General features: G+C 39.3%; 3 protein-coding genes across 18 annotated transcripts in view; 1 reads left to right on the top strand and 2 right to left on the bottom strand.

The window, feature by feature from the left end:
• LOC121865481 overlaps positions 1–2,635 on the bottom strand; it is a gene marked incomplete in the record, with an annotated part of 47,954 nt that extends 45,319 nt beyond the window's left edge. Inside the window, 1 exon segment of one of the 2 annotated variants that reach the window (XM_042364968.1) lies at positions 2,460–2,635. 2 annotated transcript variants of the gene reach the window in all.
• A 5,946-nt stretch (positions 2,636–8,581) lies between these two features.
• On the top strand, positions 8,582–15,672 carry LOC121865542 (tigger transposable element-derived protein 1-like). The gene is made up of 3 exons (XM_042365059.1): positions 8,582–8,610; positions 13,521–14,088; positions 15,502–15,672. Exons 1-3 carry the CDS (start codon positions 8,582–8,584, stop codon positions 15,670–15,672), a joined length of 768 nt encoding a protein of 255 aa, XP_042220993.1.
• LOC121865480 overlaps positions 10,288–20,640 on the bottom strand; it is a 48,427-nt gene continuing 38,074 nt past the window's right edge. For 12 of the 15 annotated variants that reach the window (XM_042364958.1, XM_042364959.1, XM_042364957.1 and 9 more), the window contains 2 exons: positions 19,432–19,609; positions 17,774–18,388 (listed from right to left, as the gene is read on the bottom strand). In XM_042364958.1, the coding sequence (XP_042220892.1) occupies positions 18,316–18,388; positions 19,432–19,609 (251 nt within the window). In that variant the 3' untranslated portion in view covers positions 17,774–18,315. Of the gene's footprint in view, positions 10,341–14,803; positions 15,996–17,773; positions 18,389–19,431; positions 19,610–20,640 lie in introns of those variants that run through there. The other 3 variants (XR_006088767.1, XR_006088768.1, XR_006088766.1) reach the window with 3 other exon arrangements.

Genomic DNA, 20,640 nt, shown 5'->3' with positions numbered 1-20,640 from the left:
GTTATGAGAATAGGTCTTTTTTCGTAGTGAATACTTTACCATGACCAGCTAAGTTCCTACTAACGCTATTTTATTGTGAGTGCGCCTTGATTGGCTAAGTACTTTCTGTTTTATACTGTGTGACAGGGGTCTGCCCCTGTCATAATGATAAGTTTCCATGCACAACAGAATTATGGTCAGGTATGTTTACAGCTACACAACAATCGACTCATGGCGATATAAATGCCAAATGCCGTCAGAATCACGGTCAACTATATTTCTCACGTTGTTCGCCGGTAATGGATGATCAGCCAATCAGAGTGCACCCACGGTAAAATAGCGTGAGCAAGAACCTTTCTTTTTTATGGGGGATAGTCCACCCAGGCACAGATCATCTACCCACAACGGGACCTGGGGGTTGAAAAAATAAGAGTAAAAAGAAATTAAAACTAGAAGAGAAAAAGACTAAATTAATCTACACCACGAAATTGCCAGAAAACCAGCTTTTTAAAGTGAGGCAGATTGTAAGAGTATGGAAAAACAGAAGAAGGCAAAGCATTCCACAGTTTGACTGTGTGAGGAAAGAAAGATGTACTATAACGGGTTATTCTGGTGTAATCAACAACCACAGAGAAACGGTGGGCACCGCGGGTAAGACGAATGTCACAAGCCCATGGCCTTGCCGGCGGTACACAGGATGCCAAATCCACCGATCATTGCCCGTTAAAGTACATGTAAAAGAGAGAGAGTGAAGCAACATTGCGACGAAGAAAAAGGTAAAAGATTATCAACTAAAGGGGAAGTGTCAATAAGACAAAATGCCTTTGATTCCACCCTATCTAACAGTTGGACAAAAGAAAAGCCACCCCGGATATGAGAGCAGTACTCCAAGTTAGGATGAATGAATCTCTTATAAACTTGAAGCAACTGCTCAGGAGTGAAGTAGCTACCGCATCTGTACAGCCTTCCCAGCTTAGCCCGTCACGGCAAAAATATCCACTGCCATTTTTGTGTGTGTGTGTCTTATCCAAGTCTGACCTTCATTTCTTGTGCAAATGAGTGAATTTTGTAAAAAAATAAAAATAAACAAATAAATGTTTTTTACATAATTCGCTCATTTGCCCCCAAAATGAAGGTCCTATTTGAGTAAAACACACGTAAATACGGTTATTATTCGGTTTAGCACATCTTCAAATCATATAGAAGCACTTACTTTTAGGCAAATTCTACCTCATATATACATTCCTCAACCCTTGAAGCCTCTTGGAAACTGGTTTCTTTTAGAAAAATCGCACAAGTGAAGAACGCCTAAGAAATTAGATCAATAAATCTCCACCCACCATTTCTTGTCCCACCGCGAGCTGTCTGGAACCATGAGGGGTGTCACACTGCCTGCCATTTTTTATCAAGAATGACTTACATCTTTTTTTTCATAAACAATGCATTTTCCATGGGTATAAAGGTCAGATCTGAACAAAACACATCAAAATACATCAGAAATCAAACATCTCGTGACAAAATTTGAGGGTGTGGTAAAGCGAATAATTACCCTAAATACACACACACAAAATAATCAGTTAATTTATATTATCACACCGGTCTTTATATCGATATTAAAAATAGGTTTTTCTGATGTATTTTGACGAGTTTTGAACAAATTTTATTTTCAATTCCACCGGAAATCACGTTTTTTTTTTTTTTTAAATAACCCCCACCCCGCCCAACAATCATAACAGAAAAAGTTGGATTTATTTTTTAGAATAAATACCAAAAATTATATTACCAACCAACCAAGAAAACCTAACCTAACCTGTTGTTCATGCCCCGGACGCTTAAAGAGCGAAGACGGAGGCCTAGAGCGATGCGTGAGCAGGGGGACAGTCCACCTCCGCCATAAGTAAACAAATCGTGGCAACACTTGTGACTGAGCTAAAGTAATAATCTTGAAAAATTAATATCTCAGTTACCCTTAATTTCCGGTGGAAATATAATCGAAGAAAAATGTCTTAGAATTGTGTAACCATTACGAGATACATATTTTTAATATGGAAATAAAGACCGGTGTGATACTTACATTCACCAAATAATCTCAAAACGACAAGGAGCCACAGCCATTTAACAAATATTTACCACCAAATACAGCACCTTTAATAATACCATTTAACTAAACTATTACCAATATGAAGTTAAATAACTGGAAGATAGTACCTTACTAATTATGGTACAGTCAGGGTCAAAAGTCTTGAACACTGGCATCTACTTCTGAGTTATACATATATGATTGGGATATACTAATAAGTAATAACACTACTTGTCATCGCATTTTATGCCTAAACCACAAAATGGGATAAAACTCTCCTTAATACCTAAGATCTTCGGGTACTTACATGCCAAATACTGTCAAGTGTTCAAGGCTTTTAACCCCGACTGTACAATTATACTTGCTATGACATCAATTTTGTTGTGGCGTCACATATTACCTTACAAGTTGTACTTTGAGTTACCTGCTGACACAGAGATAATCTCAAGAACAATATAACCATGTAGCCATGCAGGTGACAGATAACAATGGTGTTTCCATCACAAGTTTCTTTCCGAGCTGAAGTCCGCTGGAGTCCATGTGAGTCACGTCAGAGATTTAAATGTTTATAGTACACAGCAAGTGTAGATCCGCTTTACATAAAATTGTACTTATTTTGCAGTTTATATTTCTGTTCTTGCTTAGTATTGCATAAACGGCAATGGTTTGAATAGAAATTTATTACTTATTTGGTGTAATAAGTTTTGGTACTAATTTAGCCAACGATATAGGATGGTAATTGCTATTATACATTATGTATCTAAAATGTTTAGCGAGTGAAAACAACTTTAGGTGCGTGTCCTGACAACGGTGACACTAGAGGACTGTGACCTGACACGGGGTACTCCTGACACCTTGGGCCAGGAGCTAGGACCTCAGGGTAACACTAGAGGACTATGACCTGAGACGGGCCAGGAGCTAGGACCTCAGGGTAACACTAGAGGACTATGACCTGAGACGGGCCAGGAGCTAGGACCTCAGGGTAACACTAGAGGACTATGACCTGAGACGGGGCAGGAGCTAGGACCTCAGGGTAACACTAGAGGACTATGACCTGACACGGGGTACTCCTGACACCTTGGGCCAGGAGCTAGGACCTCAGGGTAACACTAGAGGACTATGACCTGAGACGGGCCAGGAGCTAGGACCTCAGGGTAACACTAGAGGACTATGACCTGAGACGGGCCAGGAGCTAGGACCTCAGGGTAACACTAGAGGACTATTGACCTGGGGGAGCCAGGACCTCAGGGCTAGGACTATGACCTGGGGGAGGACCTCAGGGTAACACTGACCTGAGGGCCAGGAGCTAGACCTCAGGTAACACTAGAGGACTATGACCTGAGACAGGAGCTAGGAGGGTAACACTAGAGGACTATGACCTGACACGGGTACTGACACCTTGGGCCAGGAGCTAGGACCTCAGGGTAACACTAGAGGACTATGACCTGAGACGGGCCAGGAGCTAGGACCTCAGGGTAACACTAGAGGACTATGACCTGAGACGGGGCAGGAGCTGACCTCTGGGTAACACTAGAGGTGACTAGGACCTGAGGACTCCTGACACCTGGGCCAGGAGCTAGGACCTCAGGGTAACACTAGAGGACTATGACCTGAGACGGGCCAGGAGCTAGGACCTCAGGGTAACACTAGAGGACTATGACCTGAGACGGGCCAGGAGCTAGGACCTCAGGGTAACACTAGAGGACTATAACCTGAGACGGGGCAGGAGCTAGGACCTCAGGGTAACACTAGGGGACTATGACCTGAGACGGGCCAGGAGCTAGGACCTCAGGGTAACACTAGAGGACTATGACCTGAGACGGGCCAGGAGCTAGGACCTCAGGGTAGGTGCAAGAGATAGGAGACTAATCCCTCACTGGCGTAAACTACCATAAGATAAGTACAGTAGGTTAGAGTACGTTAAATTTGAGTAGGCTTGAGTTAATTTCTTAAACAAAAATTAAAGGTTTTAATAATATCATATATGTTTCTAACATTATCCGTTGATTTGTTTACATCACATTCCTGAGGGCTGAGATGAAGACAGTTGACTCGTCACCTGGACAGACAGCTATGATGCTGCACATTATTCAGATTAGGGATGACTAATATACCAAGATGATATATTCACGAGTTAGTATGCTGTGCTAAATATCTCGTTAGTTTTGAATTATTTATGGGTAAATTTTTACTTTAAGACAGGAGTCCCTAGGGGTTGACCAATATGTTTTTCCAGTGTGTTTTGGTGTGTTTTAGACGAAACTGACCTTCATTTTTGGCGGAAGTTGCTCGTTTTTGCACCCCCCCCCAACAATAATGGTGGAGAGTCTGGGAAAGTGGGGTTTTTTGGGTGGGGGAGAAAACGAAAACGAGTCATCTAACCTAACCTAATTCCTAGCCGGGGGCTCTGCCCCTGTACCTCTGGTAGGCCTAGCTTAAACTAACCTAAATTTTTCTTTTACTTTTACTTTACTTTTATCCTTCCCAGCACCAAGCTGCATTGTACATCCAATACAACATGTATATAGAGAGCACATTGTGAGTTTCCTTTCTCCACTCCATCCTGAGTGTGAACCAAACATCTCTTACCCCACAAATGGTGACTCCTGGAGATTCGCACTCACACAGGATGGAGGAGAAACTGATCACGCTCCCAGTCTTCAAGCAACATGGAAGACTGGCTTATCCACACAGAAGCAGCTCTCATCGGCTCTACAACTACTGTCTCTACACCGCAGGTTAGACACCCTAGAGCAGCTCTGCTACTCTGAGCAGACACCAGCTCCTCTTCCTGCCCCAAGCACCACGTCCTACCGACCCCAGCACACCCGTCCTGCCTCAGACGCCGACCCCGGCCCAGCAGTAACCCCTGCCGCCCCTGACGCGGCCTCTGTTCCTGAGTGCGGACCCACACACCCCTCTTTTCTCCCTCAGGTACTCCCTGCTAATGTCCTGCACCCTGCTGCTGTCGTGGACCCAGCTGCTGTCACGAGCCCTCATCCGCTTCTGCTGACGCAGCCCCTGCTCCTGACCCAGGCCCACACACCCCAGCAGGCGCATCTGACGACTCTGTACCTGCCGTGAGGGAAGCACAACATTCATCGCCTCCACACACCCTTTTTCTCCCTCTCTTCTCCCACAGATAGTGTGTATATAGACAATTGTATCCAGCGACCGGCTCATCCACGCCATCGCTGTTGTCTCACATGAGGCATGCACCGCCCGTTCTGCCTCACATGTGCTATGCAACCCTGCAGACAACAAGTCTCCTACACCGCCTGGAGGGAAGGGGGAGTATTGTAGTGGATTTCTCCCCTACAAACGCTGTTTGTCGCTGAGTAGCCGACCCCACCAATTCCCCAGTGTATGCCTCATGGTCTAGGTCAAGCAGCGCCGCCATACATCACGGAGCGGGGGTCAACTACTAAGCCACGCCTACCCCCGCTATTTAAGACCTGACCTCGTGGTGACCTGCCTCTTTCTACCTACACCAACCAGCCAGCAACACCACACCTGCTCCTCCTCCGCCTGCCTGGCGGTCCTCTCTCCCGCCGGCGAGCATGGCGACCCACAGGCTGGTCCTCCTCTGAGCACCCTCACCAACCAGCTCTCTCTACATCACGCTTGTAACCATGCAGCCTTCCCAGCACCAAGCTGCATTGTACATCCAATACAACATGTATATAGAGAGCACATTGTGAGTTTCCTTTCTCCATTCCATCCTGAGTGTGAACCAAACATCCTGAACCCCACAGGCCCGTTAGCCGCTTGGGCGATTGGTCACATCTCTGTTACTTTTCCTTTTCTTTTATCCTCTTCACCAAATGATCGACTCGCTAGCCGCTTAGGCGATTGGTCACGTCTCTGTTACACACTGTTGGCAATTACTGGGCATGCACTGGCTCCTGAATGTACCTGAACCTGCTCCAGTGTTGGTCAAGTCTTGTCTTGACAGAGCTCACACTCGGCACCGTCACAACACTTTCTGGTAGATTGTTCCAAGAGTTCACAATCTCACTCCGAAAAAGTTTACCCTCACAGTTTTCTGGACTTGCTGCTTCTTCAATCTTGAGCTGTGACCCCTTGTGGGGCGAGCGTCCGCCAGCTCCGAGTAAGGACACTCGACTGAGTAGTGCCCCTTGAGATGCTTATACACCTCAATTGGGTCACCCTTGCCCGTCTGTAGTATAAGCTAGGCAAGTTCAGTAGTTTAAAACTTTGGGGCGTGCCATGTCCAAAAGTACAATACCTTAGTTAGAAGTGGAAGGACCAGGGATACGTAAGAATTGGATAGAATGATCGTCTTTCTCTTAAAACTCGGCAATAAATTTAAAATAATCGTAGGAGCACAAATGGCAACCAACCTCCACCACGGCCATTGTGAGACTGGTCAATGAAATTAAAATCGTACCCAGGCTGCTTCCTTTGAAACAAATAAAATGTGATTGGTCGAAAAAAATTGCGTGATGATACCGATACATCATTGGTCATTATTTGATGACGTCAGTCAATATTGTGCATGCTTGATGCGACGATAACATCTCACAGAGACGAAGACTGAAAACTACATAAAATCAATTCAATTGTATCGCTATTATCCATTCGATAAAGGTGTAGATAACGGCTACCACCAGAAGGAATTGTCTGAATTGGTTTAAATTTTTTCATCACTAATATATTAAACACAAAAATGGAAACGACAATGCATAGAACCTAATAAAACCTGACTAACATACCCATAGGTTGGGTACGTTAGGTCAGGTTTTATTAGGTTCTATGTATTATCGTGTAAATTTATGTATTCAACAACTTGCCTTAATATTGAGGTCGACATACATCAGCAATGGCGAGGAGGAATTTGTGGAAGTGTTCACCATCATTGATAGGAAACATCTCTTGAAGAGGGATTCAGCGAGGTAAACAACAAAAATAGCGCCTGGAGGAGAATTGTAAAGCGGGATAGAGTGAATAAAATATAAAAAAAAAATAATTAAAATCATAATAGAAAGTTGTCGTTTCTTTAAATATACAGTACTTAAAATCGTCAAAATAATAAGTACAGCAAAAATAAAGAAAATCAACAAACAACTTCTGGTGGTAGCCGTTGTCTACACCTTTACCATCCATTTCTGCCTGGTATACAGTATATGGGGTTCAAAATGGTCAGAATAGGGAGATCTAAATGTTTCAGTAGTTTATAACTTTTGGGTGTGCTATGTCCTAAAGTAAAATAATACCTATTTATGCAGTGGATATTTTGCCGTGACCGGCTAAGTTCCTACGGTTAATATACAGTGATCCCTCGGTTAACGACCGCCTCAGTTAACGAAATTTCGGTTAACGAATTACTTTCCATAATCTTCAATTCGGTTAACGAAAAAAATTCGGTTAATGAATTCCTTACGAATTCTTCTCAACATGTTTTCGCTTGCTCACCAGCTGGAATATTAGTCCACCAATACAGTAATCGGTTCTAGGGCTTAAATTCGTTCCCATTTGAGTAAATATCAAGAAGGTTGTACTATTCAATAATTTTAAAAGTTTTATATTAAAATTTTTAGTCATTTCAACAATTATTGAACATAATTGAAGTACAGAAAACTAGTTTTTAGCGCGCCAAACAGCCGCTTGACTCACCCAGCAGGCGTCAGTTTGTGTCTCTTCTCAATGGAGGTAACATCTTCCTTGACACTCTCTTGAACATAAACTATTTTACTATTTTTACATTTTTACAGTACAATATTGGTCATTCTGAAATTTATTTTACTTATTGACAATACTGTATATAGAGCAGTGCAGTGTTGATTGATAGAAAATAATCTTGAATTACACCTAGTGAACTTAAAATTTTATGGGTTAAATGGCAGCATGAAGCATGGGGTGATTTCTCTTCCACCCCCACTTCCTTCTCTTCTCCCTTCTCCTCCACCCCCACTTCTAATTCCAATCATCATCATCATCAACCAGGAGCCTTCTACATACACACCTCAAAGTACGTGTACTTTACTGCATTTATTTTTAGTTTGTATGTAATTTTCGGTGAGCTGGAACCAATTACCCAAAATCCCATTGAAACAATGGTTTTGTTTAACAAAATTTTCGGTTAACGAACGACCTTCTGGAACGAATTGTGTTCGTTAACCGAGGGACCACTGTATAAGACTAACCCATGTGCGAGTTATTTTTATGACTGTTTATTTTCTTACAATATTTTCATCAGTGAGTTCTGATATGATAATCTGTTTTTGTGGAAATTGTTCATTTAATAGATAATTAGGTGCCTAGGCGCGTACTATTTTTAAAATATCCAATTTTTAACATATTTCCACAGACTACAACAGTGTCCACTATAATATACCAGTGAAAATATGGTGTTTTCATAATTTTCTTCAATAAATTTTGCTCACTGGTTAATCCTATATAATTACCATTCCTACTAATGCCATTTTTAGGCACTGTGAATGCGCTCAGATTGGCTAATTACTTCCGTGATTGGCTAAGTTCTTTGATTGATAGGCTAATATGGAGGAATTCGCAGCTGCTTCCCCAACGTCAGTAACAGTTAGTTCTCCCATGGAAGGTGTCAAGTTATGCTAGGTTAGGTTAGATGGCTAATATGGAGGACTCCACCCCACCTCAGTAATAGTAAGTTCGCCCACTGCGGGTGTCAAGTTAGGTTAGGGTAAATATTTATTAGTTGCCAACATCTAATTGACTTTTGAAAATGGATTTTTATAATGTAAATCGTTGTGTTAAATACAAATAAAACTTCATTGCCATCAGAAGTGAGCCATTGTTGAGATACTGAAAAAAGTGAAAGGTCAAAAAAATGCAAAAACCTGAAAAAGTGGTGTCTTCGTCAATGTTCGTCTCTTACCACAGTACTATGCATGGCGATCATCATGGTACTGACACTCTGAATTACATCTCAGACACTTTACAGATGAAACAAGAACACTGTGAGCCCTAAAAATGTTAACGGCTGCTGCTTTATTGTCCAAAATGCGCTGAATAATACATCAGTCAGCCAATGTACATCCTTTTCATACAGATGCCTTCTTCCAACTACCAGTGAATCGAGACTTGTGCTGATCGGCGCATGAGTATTATATGTCACATCGGCACTTACGCTGATTGGCTTTCACAACTATGACGTCACATCAACACATGCTGATTGGCAGATATTATAAAATAAATGTTAAAATAACTCGAACTATAAATTTCCGTCGGAAATGTTTTAGAATAATTTTTTTTTCTCTTTCTCCCTATATGAGACTCACTATTGAGTTAGGTGTTGGTAACTACTAAATATTAATTAGTTAGGTTAACTTAACTTAGACTTTCAAATAAACACTTTTTAACACATTTCCATAATTATGACAGTGCACACTATAAAACAGTGAAATTGCTGCATTTTTAGATTCATTTTCAATGAAAAATCAGTCGCTGTAAATTCATAAATAATTAACATTTAATATGAAAGGGGACCGGTCCCTGGCTAGGAAGTTAGGTAAGGTTAGGTACATTTCTTTGGTTGGTTAGGTCAGGTTCTATTAGGTTCTAGTAAATGTCACACAAAATTTAATATCTTCTGATGGTAGTGGTGTTCTCAGACATAACTGTATTTTTAACCTTTTTACAAGTTAGGTAAGGTTAGGTAATGTTTTCAAAGGTTTGTTAGGTGTTCTTTTTAGTAATTCACCCATTTTGAACAACCAATATTGTTCGTAATTGGGGAGGTTTTATTTGTTAAAACTCTTAAAATATAAATTTGCACCGGAAACGTATTTTATTTATTTTGTTTTTTTCTCCCTAAATACTGTAAATAGAAGTGTGAAATTCCATGTTCAACCTAAAACGAATCATTTACATCTGTTTTTGTTAGTTTCCACACACAACAGAAATATGGTTAGGTTGTGGGGTTATGAGATATTGGTTCACACTCGGGATGGAGAAAGGAAACTCACAATGTGCTCTCTGTATACATATTGTATTGGATGTACAATGCAGCTTGATGCTGGGTAGGCTGCATGGTTACAAGCGTTGAGTAGAGAGAGCCGGTTGGTGAGGGTGCCCAGAGGAGGGCACGCGGCTTGAGCAACGCCAAGGTCGCCGGAGGAAGCGGGAGCCGCCAGGCTGGAGATGAGGAGGTGGAGGTGTTGCTTGCTGGTGGCCGTGGGTAGAAAGAGGGTGGTCACAGCGGTGTGAGGTCTTATAAGGCTGGGGTAGGCGTGGGTTGATAGTTGACCCCCGCTCCATCAGGCGGCGCTGGAGGCGTAGGCTGGGGAATTCGAGAAGGTTCGGCTACTTAGCGACAAACAGCGCTTGTAGGGGAGGGATCCACTACAAGGTATGTATATTGGTACACAACGATCTACTCACAGCAAAATAAATGCCAAATGCTGCCTGAGTCACGGTCAAATATAGTTCTAGTGTTGTTCGCCGGAAATGGATGATTAGCCAATCAGAGTGCACTCATGGTAAAATAAGAGTTAGTAGGAACTTAACCGGTGATGGCAAAATATCCACTGCCAATAATTTAAGGTGGGCAAGGTGTCCCTATACCCCATGCAAAGATAAAAATGGAGGGGATGGCTAACACCAGGAGTTGTTTGATTTTGTTCATTTTTCCAGTGGTAGAGTTGTTTGGATAAAGGTGAAGTTAAAGTCTTTGAGCCAACTTTACCCTATTTGCTAAGCTGACTACTTTACTGTATATCAGTGACCTGGCGACCTTGGCTCAATACCTACAATTTTAAATTGCTGAGTAACGTTTTTGTTCTTTCTACATACGTGGAGCCATTATGTATTTTAATATGGCAGTCAGAAATAAAAAAAAATTAAACAATGCACTATCCCATTCCCATCATTGAAGAGACCAACTGAAATGGATAACAAATGGCTTCAACTCCAGTGCTAAACACTTCAATTATTACTTCCCTTGTAGACACTGTATTCCTTGATGTAAACCGTATCGTGACGTCACTAGTAAGCCATTTACCTGAGCGATGCCATGAGAGGAATATGTGTAGCTACTAGCTGCTGTGTGGTGAATAAATTTTTAGTATTTTTATTTTCATATTAAGGGCTAATATTGATGACTACACAACCGACACTTTATTTGTTTTGGTTTTTATATTCTTACTATATTTTCATCAGCGAGTTCTGATATTTTTAGGGGGCGGGGGTTTTCGTTCGGTTAAGTTGAACTTTTAAATAAACACTTTTAACACATTTGCCATAACTACGAGTGCCCACACTAAAACACAGCAAAATTTTGGCATTTTTTAATTCGTTTTTTATGAAAAATCAGCAGCGGTGTAGTCGTCAATACAGTAATTACCATACAGGTACAGTTAACCCTCACTTTACGCGGTTAATGTAACCCGGAGGGTACCGCGGAAAGCGAGAAACGCGTAAAGTGAATAACATAACATATGGGATTAATTGAAATGGAGTCCAGGCCGATCCCCAAACTCCACTTTTTGACGACACATAACTATGTTGTAGTAAAAATAACATCTTAATTTTATGATGGTACATGCACACAATTAATACTTAAGAGAAATAGAGAAATACAGTGGCCAAGTTAATGTCCATTCAAATAATGGACACGACTCCCTCCCCCTCTCACACTACACTGCCGGCTCTTCCCTCTCTGAGAAATTTTGGGGGGAAAACCAGGTATAGTAATAAATAATACCTCAAACTAAAGTTAGGATTATATAATTGACATTGCTGGATTCCTTGTAAGACCAGGAATATTTTGAATATAAATGTCATATATTTTTCACAAAAGATAACATACTTACTCAGACTAAACATTTTATCTAAAAATTTTATGTCTAATGCAAAATCTATGATGTTTATATTCAAAATGATCACCAAATTGTAAGAATTCCAGCAATGTAAATTATATTCTGGCCGGATAATTTGTATGAATTTTATGAGCTAAATTAAAAAAAATTATACTTCACCGTGTAAAGGGGTACACCCACCGCAGAATGTGAGCATCCTGGGTTCTGGCAGGGCACCGCGTAAACGTGGAAACGCGGAATGTGGGACCGCGTAAAGTGAGGGTTGACTGTATTAAGTTATTTAGACATAAGATTGTGTCAATACTGTCCTTTGTGGTTGAGTTAATTGTTTGTATTTTTATATTTATATTAAGGTACATGTGATGTTAGAGAGTTGATCAACCACTGGCAAGATAGTTTGTCAACCCAACAAGTAGTTACTGTACTGAGTTTTATTCCGTTATGAACTGGGAATTTAGGTTACGTTGATGTTTTCTGAAAAACTAAACATCAAGTTAATTTCCGTCATTTTGTATACTGTATTGTTATGTTGCCTGGGTATTAGTGCAGTTTATAGTGGTGAAATGACAAAAATTAATAGTGAGTTGAGTGAAGGTTTATACCAGTTACTGTTGGTAAAGGTGGAGGAGACAGCATCAGAAATAACTTATGGAAGTGAACCAAAATTTCTGGAGATACTATTTGATTGATATTGAACATGAAAATGGAAGCGAGAATGCATAGGATCTAAAAGAATTTGGCCTAACCTTACCTAACCTCATCTAACTTCCTAACCTATGAATTGTCATTTAAATTTTTGGTAATATTGGAACAGATGGCAAACACCACAAGGAGTTGCTCAATCATGTTAATTTTTTTTCCATATGTTCTTTAAATGATGGAAAGTAATAAAAACAATACTATAAATTTTTATGGTACTACTATAGCATGTGGTTCATAGTCTATAAAGATTTCTTTAGCGTAACCTACCCTAATCTAACTGAAATTAAATATTTTGTAAATCACACGCTATAGTAGCACCTTTTTTATTTAATTATACTCGTATATACAGTATATAGTTTATTTAATTTTTTGTTCTCTATCTACATCTCTAATTTCAAGCTTCCTTGAGGACCGAGCCATGGCAGTTGCTGTCGAAGGATCGAACTCTCACTCTTTCTCTACCGATAGCGGTGTTCCACAGGGTTCTGTTCTTTCACCTACTCTCTTTCTTCTTTTTATCAGTGATTTACTTCACACTTTGACTAATTCCATCCATTCTTACACTGATGATTCTACACTTCACTGTTCTTCACATTTTTCCCTTCCCCCTAATTCTCAAACTAGATCTGTTTCTAGGGCTGATATCATTTCATCTATCAATGCGGATCTGTGCAGCATCTCCGAAGGGGTAGGTAGAAACTTGGTTGAATTCAATAGTATTGAAACTCAGTATTTACCAATTACACCTTCCAAATTAAATGATCTCGCACCAATCACATTTCAGGACGCAAGCATTCTGCCAAGTTCTAAAATAGGTCTCACCATTTCCTCTTATATGTCATGGAAACCACACATCCACAACATTGATAAAGCTGCCACCCGAAAGCTGGGAATGCTGTACAGATGGAAGTTAAATTAAATGTGATCACCCGCCTTCATAGAGGAGAACGTGTGTCGGAGGTTGGCCGCGTGCTTGGTTTAAGTGAGAGCACTGTTTGTACCATTCGAGACAATGCTGAGAAGCTAAAGAACAATGCTCAATCAGGGGCATCTGCAAATGCAACAAAAACCTCTTATGGTTGGAGTTCTATAATGGAGCACACGGAAAGGATGCCGAGTACGTGGATTGAAGATCAAAATCAGCGCAACATACCAGGCAGCATGTTCCTAGCCCAAGGAAAAGCGCGTGCAATCCATGAAAAGCTACAGAAGGATGAAGAAGGCCCACTGAACCATTCAGTGCTAGTTCTGGTTGGTTTGTACTTCAGGCGAAGATACGGGTATCACAACATCAAGATGAGTGGGGAGGCTGCATCTGCCGATGCCGTGGCTGCCGAGGAATTCATCAGAACTCTGAATGGTATTATTGAGGAGGGAGGTTACTTTGCAAAGCAGATTTTCAATCTGGATGAAACTGTTCTATTTTGGAAGAGAATGCCAGCACGAACGTATATCTCTCGTGAGGAAAAATCAGCACCAGGCTTCAAGGCCGCTAAGGATCGTTATACAGTGACCCCTCGGTTAACGAACTCAATCCGTTCCAGAAGGTCGTTCGTTAACCGAAAAGTTCGTTAACCGAAACCATTGTTTCAATGGGTTTTTGGGTAATTGGTTCCAGCTCACAGAAAATTTCCTAAATTCAACAAAAATGGTAGAAAAGTTCACTTACTTTGAGGTGTGTATGTAGAAGGCTCCTGGATGATGATGATGATGATGATGATGATGATGGGATTTAGAATGGGGGTGGAGGAAAAGGAAGAAGAGAAGGCATTGGGGTGGAAGAGAAGTCACCCCATGGCGCCATTTCACCCATAAAATTTTAGCTCTCTTGGTGTAATTCAAGATTATTTTCTTTAAATCAACACTGCACTGCATTATATATTGTCAATATGTAAAATATATTTCAAAATGACCAATAATTTGCTTGGAAACACAGGAAAAAAGTGTTTAGTTGAAGAGAGTCTCAAGCAAGATGTTACCTCCAGTGAAAACAGAGAGAGACTAACGCCTGTTTGCTGTGTTATGAGGCTGGATGCCGCGCATTAAACTAGTCACTTTACCTTCAATTATGTTCAATAATTGTTAAAATGACTAAAAAATTGATATTTACTAAAATAGTAAGGAATTTAAGCCCTAGAACCGATTAATGTATTGGCGGACTGATACTAAAGCTGGTTGCCCGGTCAGTGCAAGCGAAAACATGTTGGGGTCGGTTCGTAAGAAATTCATTAACCGAATTTTTGTTCGTTAACCGAACTGAAGATCCTTATGGAAGGCAGTTCGTTAACCGAGGCGTTCGTTAAACGAGGGGTCACTGTACCTTATTGTTTGGAGGTAATGCTGAAGGTGACTGCAAATGAAAACCAGTGATGGTGTCCCACTCTGCAAACCCACATGCTCTCAAGGGTTATCCTAAACATCTCTTACCAGTTCACTACTTTTCAAATAACAAGAGGTGAATTACTAATAGTCTTTTCTGTGATAATGTTGTGTCAAAGCTGAAAGATGAGTTACATGAATATTGTGAACGTGAGAATCTTTCTTTTAAAATATTAATGCTAGTGGATAACACTTCCCCAGATATCGACCTTCATTTCAAGATCTTTGTGAAAACATTCAAGTTGTCTATCTTCCACCAAATACGACATCCCTCATTCAGCCTTTGGATCAAGGAGTGATTAGTACATATAAGGCTTATTATCTCAACAAAACATTTGATGCTGTAGTGAAGGCTACTGATGATGGAAAAATGACTTAAAGAATTCTGGAAATCTTTTAACATTAAGAGACTATAATGTTTGTTGGTGAGGCATGGGACAAAGTTAGTCGTTCATGTATGAATGGAGTTTGGAAAAAACTGTGTCCACATCTTGTGCATGACTTTAGAAGTTTTAGTATTGAAAGTGATCTGTGTAAATCCAGAGAAAACATTGTGAGTTTGGCAAAGAAAGTAGGTCTTCAAGAGGTGGAGTTGATGACGTGCAGGAGTTATTTGACTCACATAAAGAACTTTGGCCCCAAGATTTACTTGACTTAGAAAAAGAGCGAGAAGATGAGGAAGCAGAGAAGAAAGAGGAGCCTGAGGTCGTTTGAACTCTTAACAGCAAAGCGGTTGACAGAGGCATTCACTTTAATTGAGCATGGTTTGGCTATTATAGATGAAGACGATATAAATAGTGATCGTAGCTTAAAAGTTAATAGAAATGTACTTTCGGCTATGCAGTGCTACAAAGAAATCCTGCGAGAAAAGAAAATGAAATGCACCCAAAAGTCATTGCTCTCATATTTCAAGAAATCTGACAGCAACTCACCTCAGTCATCGACATCTCCAGACCACAGCCTACCTCAACCACCGACTCGCCCATACCCTCGCCTGCACCTCAGTAGCCTCCCTCTTCAACTCTCCACTACGCCACCTTTGTCAAGCAGAAGTCGCCAGTCGTCAGTGTAAGTGTTATTTAAGATGTATTTATATTGTTTTTCCTTTATTAACTGTTTTTTCTTTATGAATGAGTAAGGTAAAAGAATATCTATTGGGTGTTACCCTGTATGGTATATGATGGTTCCCCTAACCTGTACCATTTACATGTATTAAATATTCTTATGGGAAAATTATATTTAATTTACGTGTTTTTTAATTAAGCGGTGATTTTCAAGAACGTAACCCACGCATAAAACGAGAGGTGGGTGTATCTATGAACTTTTTAGATTTCGTAATCTTTATTTCAAGACATCAGTTGGTGAAGCGCGTTAAGACATCAAAACAATTATGTTTTTTCATCTACACAGTGGTAGTTGCTTTTGTTTTACAAAGGTTGACTTTTTCAAAAATTAAGACAAAAGTAATTATTAACCCTTATAGATGACAACAATACATTCCCTAATATACTGTAAATAATAGGAAAACAATACATGCAGTAGAAATGCGATTTACTCACAATAATAGTGAACAATGAAATACTTCCCATGATAAAATTGGAAATTACCAGTTGGCAAAAAATACGACCCTTTTGCAACCTAAAACTGAAAAAAAAATTATCCCATCTTTAGGGTTTCTGGTTGAAATTTCATTTAAAATGTTTAGAAATTTTTTAAGTTGCCCATTAAATATGGATTTTTTCAGAAACCAAAATCATCCATATATGTAAACCCCTCCCCCCCCCCCACCCATGTACTCTTCAGATGCACGGTGCAGCTAACTAGAGTACGTATACACATTCCTTTCCGTTGAATCAACAAATTCCATGTTTTAATGGGCCTTTTTATACAGGTTGACAATCCCTTATCCGAAATCCTTGGGACCAGATGCATTTCGGTTTTTGGAATTTTTCGGTTTTCAGAATGGTTAGGTTTTTTTTTTTTTTTTTACAGGGATCAGCCCACCCGGGCACAGGTCACTGACCCACATTGGGGCCTGGGGGCTAAATATAATAATAATAATAATAATAATAATAATAATAATAATAATAATAATAATAATCATAGGTCTAGGTCGTGTTTCTCACTTTTGATCTTTTTTTCATTCTTGTATTTCTTTATTATTATTATTATTATTATTATTATTATTATTACAGTATTATTGTTATTATTATTATTGTTATCATTCTTATTTTATTTTTGTGTATTTTTTATTAAAAATTTTATTTACTATGAATAATTATTATTATTACTGTATTATCATTATTATTATTATTATTATAATTATTATTACTATTACTATTACATTTTCACCCCCCAGGCCCCGATGTGGGTCAGTAACCTGTGCCCGGGTGGGCTAAAAAAAAAAAAAAAAAAATTTGCTCCACAAAAAAAAATTCGGTTTTCAGAGCTTTTCGGTTTTTGGAATTTCGGATAAAGGGTTGTCAACCTGTACTGTATATATATTCATATAAGTGAACACATAAAAGAGCAAGCTAATTCAAAAATAAAAACTTGATTAAAAATTATTTCTCATAACTTGACCAATGTTAAAGGGCTTTCACACTGGTCAAATATCTGCATTCCATGGGTGAAAACAACAATACCGCTGATACCGCTGTTCTCGGTCAGATTTTCGCCTGAAAACTGAGAGCCAAGGAAAATGTTAAGTATGGGATTTCTCTGGCAAGTTTTGACTGCATTTTGGGTCCAATTGAGCTTCTGTAATAGTATTTATAATTGAAAGGCATTGATTTTATTAAATGAAATCATAGGAAATTTTTAAATTGATTTTAATGTAAATATACTGTACTAATGAAAATTACATATGAGATTTAATTTAATTTGTTTACATCCACTGTGAGCCCACCAATGGATTCTCAAGCCTCACATTATTTGGACAAGGGACTCTGAAGCTTCTCTTGTTGATAAAGTGAGGGAATGCAGTCTTTGGGATTTCAGACATCCATTATATCTCAATAAAAGCTTAAAATGACAACACTTTTGGAAGACCTGCAATCGTTGTTATTGTTTTGTTCCAAGTGACGCCTCCAACGGTGACACGCGAATCTGTGATTGGAAAAGTTTTTTCTTTTACCGAGAACAGGGAAATGAGAACCGAGATTGGTAGAAATTTTGCCTAGTGTGATAGCCCTTTTAGTTCATCAGAAAATTTAGTGGAGATGGATAGTTTAGATAATTTTACAATTACTTGTTTGTCTAAGACTCTGCTGAACTATAATGAGACTGATGTGAAGAAATAAATAAAATAATAAACAGCAGAAATCCTAGAATTGATGTGTCAGAAGACTATAGCGCTCATGGTGACTCATCACTCTCGGAAAAAGTGGAGGTCCTGAGGAGCAGAGGACGGTAGGTCTTGCCAGCGTCTCTGTGGTGAAAAGGGTGCTAAGTTATTATGGTATGGTGGTGTTTTACCATGAAATTCTATCCTTTCATATTTCAGTGATATTACTTTACCGAATAAAAACAATCTTAATTTATAGTTAAAGAGATAATTAAAATTAGGCTAAAGAGATTTTCCCACGAATTGACGGCATGGGTACAAGAAGATAGCGTCTCCTCGTGGTATTGCTAGAGAGCTTGACCAACCCTGGAGGGATACAGATGCACCTAACCTCTGGAAAGGAAAACCTGTAAACCACTAGAGGTTCTAGTAACTTCTATCAACTATATAATACATCATTTCAGTCTACTTTAATTGTGCTTCTCAAGCCCTGGAAGTCATCTTGATGTAACAATCTCTTATAAGCCCTTGAGGTCCATTTGATTTCTGTCTCTACCATCTACTATAAGCTAAAGTACACTTATGCTTGTTATATCTTAGATTTTTATTTAGGCTATCTAGACCCGAGTGTGTTGTCACTGGTGCTTAATATGTAAGTGCAATTCAGTTGGGATAATGCTTTGGCCAATACATCTCATAATAGTTTAAGTAGTCTCAGGTTATAACATGTAGTGCATAGACTACTCCCATTATTTTAACTAAACAGCAATTATAAGTACTGTAGTTTCTTTAGGATTTTGGTAGTGTAGCTGTGGTATTTTATTAGCTGTGATGGTGTAGGGTTTCATATTTTTACTTTTACATATTAGCACGACATCTGTACTACCACCAATGTGTATGCGTAAATCATTATTCCAAAATTCCCAACACTAGTTCTCTGTTCAATCTAACAAACCTAACCTAACCAAAACCTTTTAAAAAAAGAATACAGGGTATATACAGGCTACATATATATATATTTCTTTTAATCAGTAATTTGCAACAATTAAATTCAACTTTTTACTGGGGGTTAGGCTAGACGTGAAATAAGTTGGGGTTCCTAATCTTTAGGGGATCTTGAAGCTTGCTAAAAATGTTGCGTGCTTGTGGGCATGCATGCATGAGTACATGCATGCATGTGTGCATACCTCCTGGCGGAGGCAGCACGGAACTGTCGTCTGTTGGAGTTATATAATTCAGACTCAGTGTCAGTGGTGAGTGACTCCCACCCACGCGAAGACCACGATATGTTGCTGCTCTTCCGGGACAAGCTTGATGTACTCTGTCCAGACATGCGTCCATTCATCATTTTCATTGGTTGATAATCTAAAAATAATATATTAATTTTAACAATAAACAGATATGATTCATGTAATGTTAATCTACTTGCTTGTCAGCTTCCTATTGTGTTATAGTGTTAAATCCAAGTCCTGAATCATTCCTTGTCAGACTTATGGAACTTGTTCCCTGAAAAACATGTTGGCTGAGTAAATTTAGTTGGAGTAAGATTATGCCACACTTAACACCGATGAATGATAAAACTGGAACCTTGATTGAAGACTGTTTATGCACGGTCGTAATCAAGGTGAACTTGATAAACCTGCTTAAGAAGTATATATTATTAACATCAATACAGTGGAACATCGATATAACACGAGATACGTTCCAAGAGAAGTCGCTTTAAACCGGATTCGCACTAAATTGAAGTGTTGTTTCAATGGAATAATTTAGTTTGGTACTTGAGAGAAACACAAAATACTAAAAAGACTGAGAGTCTACCCAGATGAACCTCCGCCCATCTCCTAGAATAAACAAAACATTGTTTTTTGTAGTATTATGTTAAAACAAACACTCATAAATCAACATGGCTAAAATTATGGGACGTGAAATGGTCTGTTTACTAGCGATCAGCTGATGGGAAGATGGGGGGGGGAGGTGAGGTGATATGTTTGACAGTTGATGCCAAGGTCTAGTGATTATTTATTTATCTGTCCTTAAGAGGGACTTGAAGTTTTTCTCTTATAAAATGTCACTGGACTGACATGTCTAATTAATTTTATTACAAAGGGCTACAATTTTTATCTCTTTTACAAAATAAAAAACGTTTTTATTCAAATTATTCGCTGTCTTGCAAGGATTCCAGCAATGCAAATTATATTCTGCTAACTTTAGTCTGTGATATTATATAAGATAAAAACTGTAAGCCTAAAATACCAAACCCTGGCTGGGAGGATAGGGGAGGGAGGTGACATTAACATGTTTGACAGTTGGGGGCCAAAGGTCTAGTGAAGTATTGATTTGTTTATTTATGCCCTTTAGATTGAGTTTTTGTTTTTTTGTTTATAAAATGTCAGAAG

The sequence above is a fragment of the Homarus americanus genome, unplaced genomic scaffold, assembly GCF_018991925.1.
Source record: "Homarus americanus isolate GMGI-L3 unplaced genomic scaffold, GMGI_Hamer_2.0 scaffold25483, whole genome shotgun sequence".
NCBI lineage: Eukaryota > Metazoa > Arthropoda > Malacostraca > Decapoda > Nephropidae > Homarus > Homarus americanus.
Note: the sequence above shows the minus strand (reverse complement) of the source record. Positions and strands in the feature narration are given on the sequence as shown.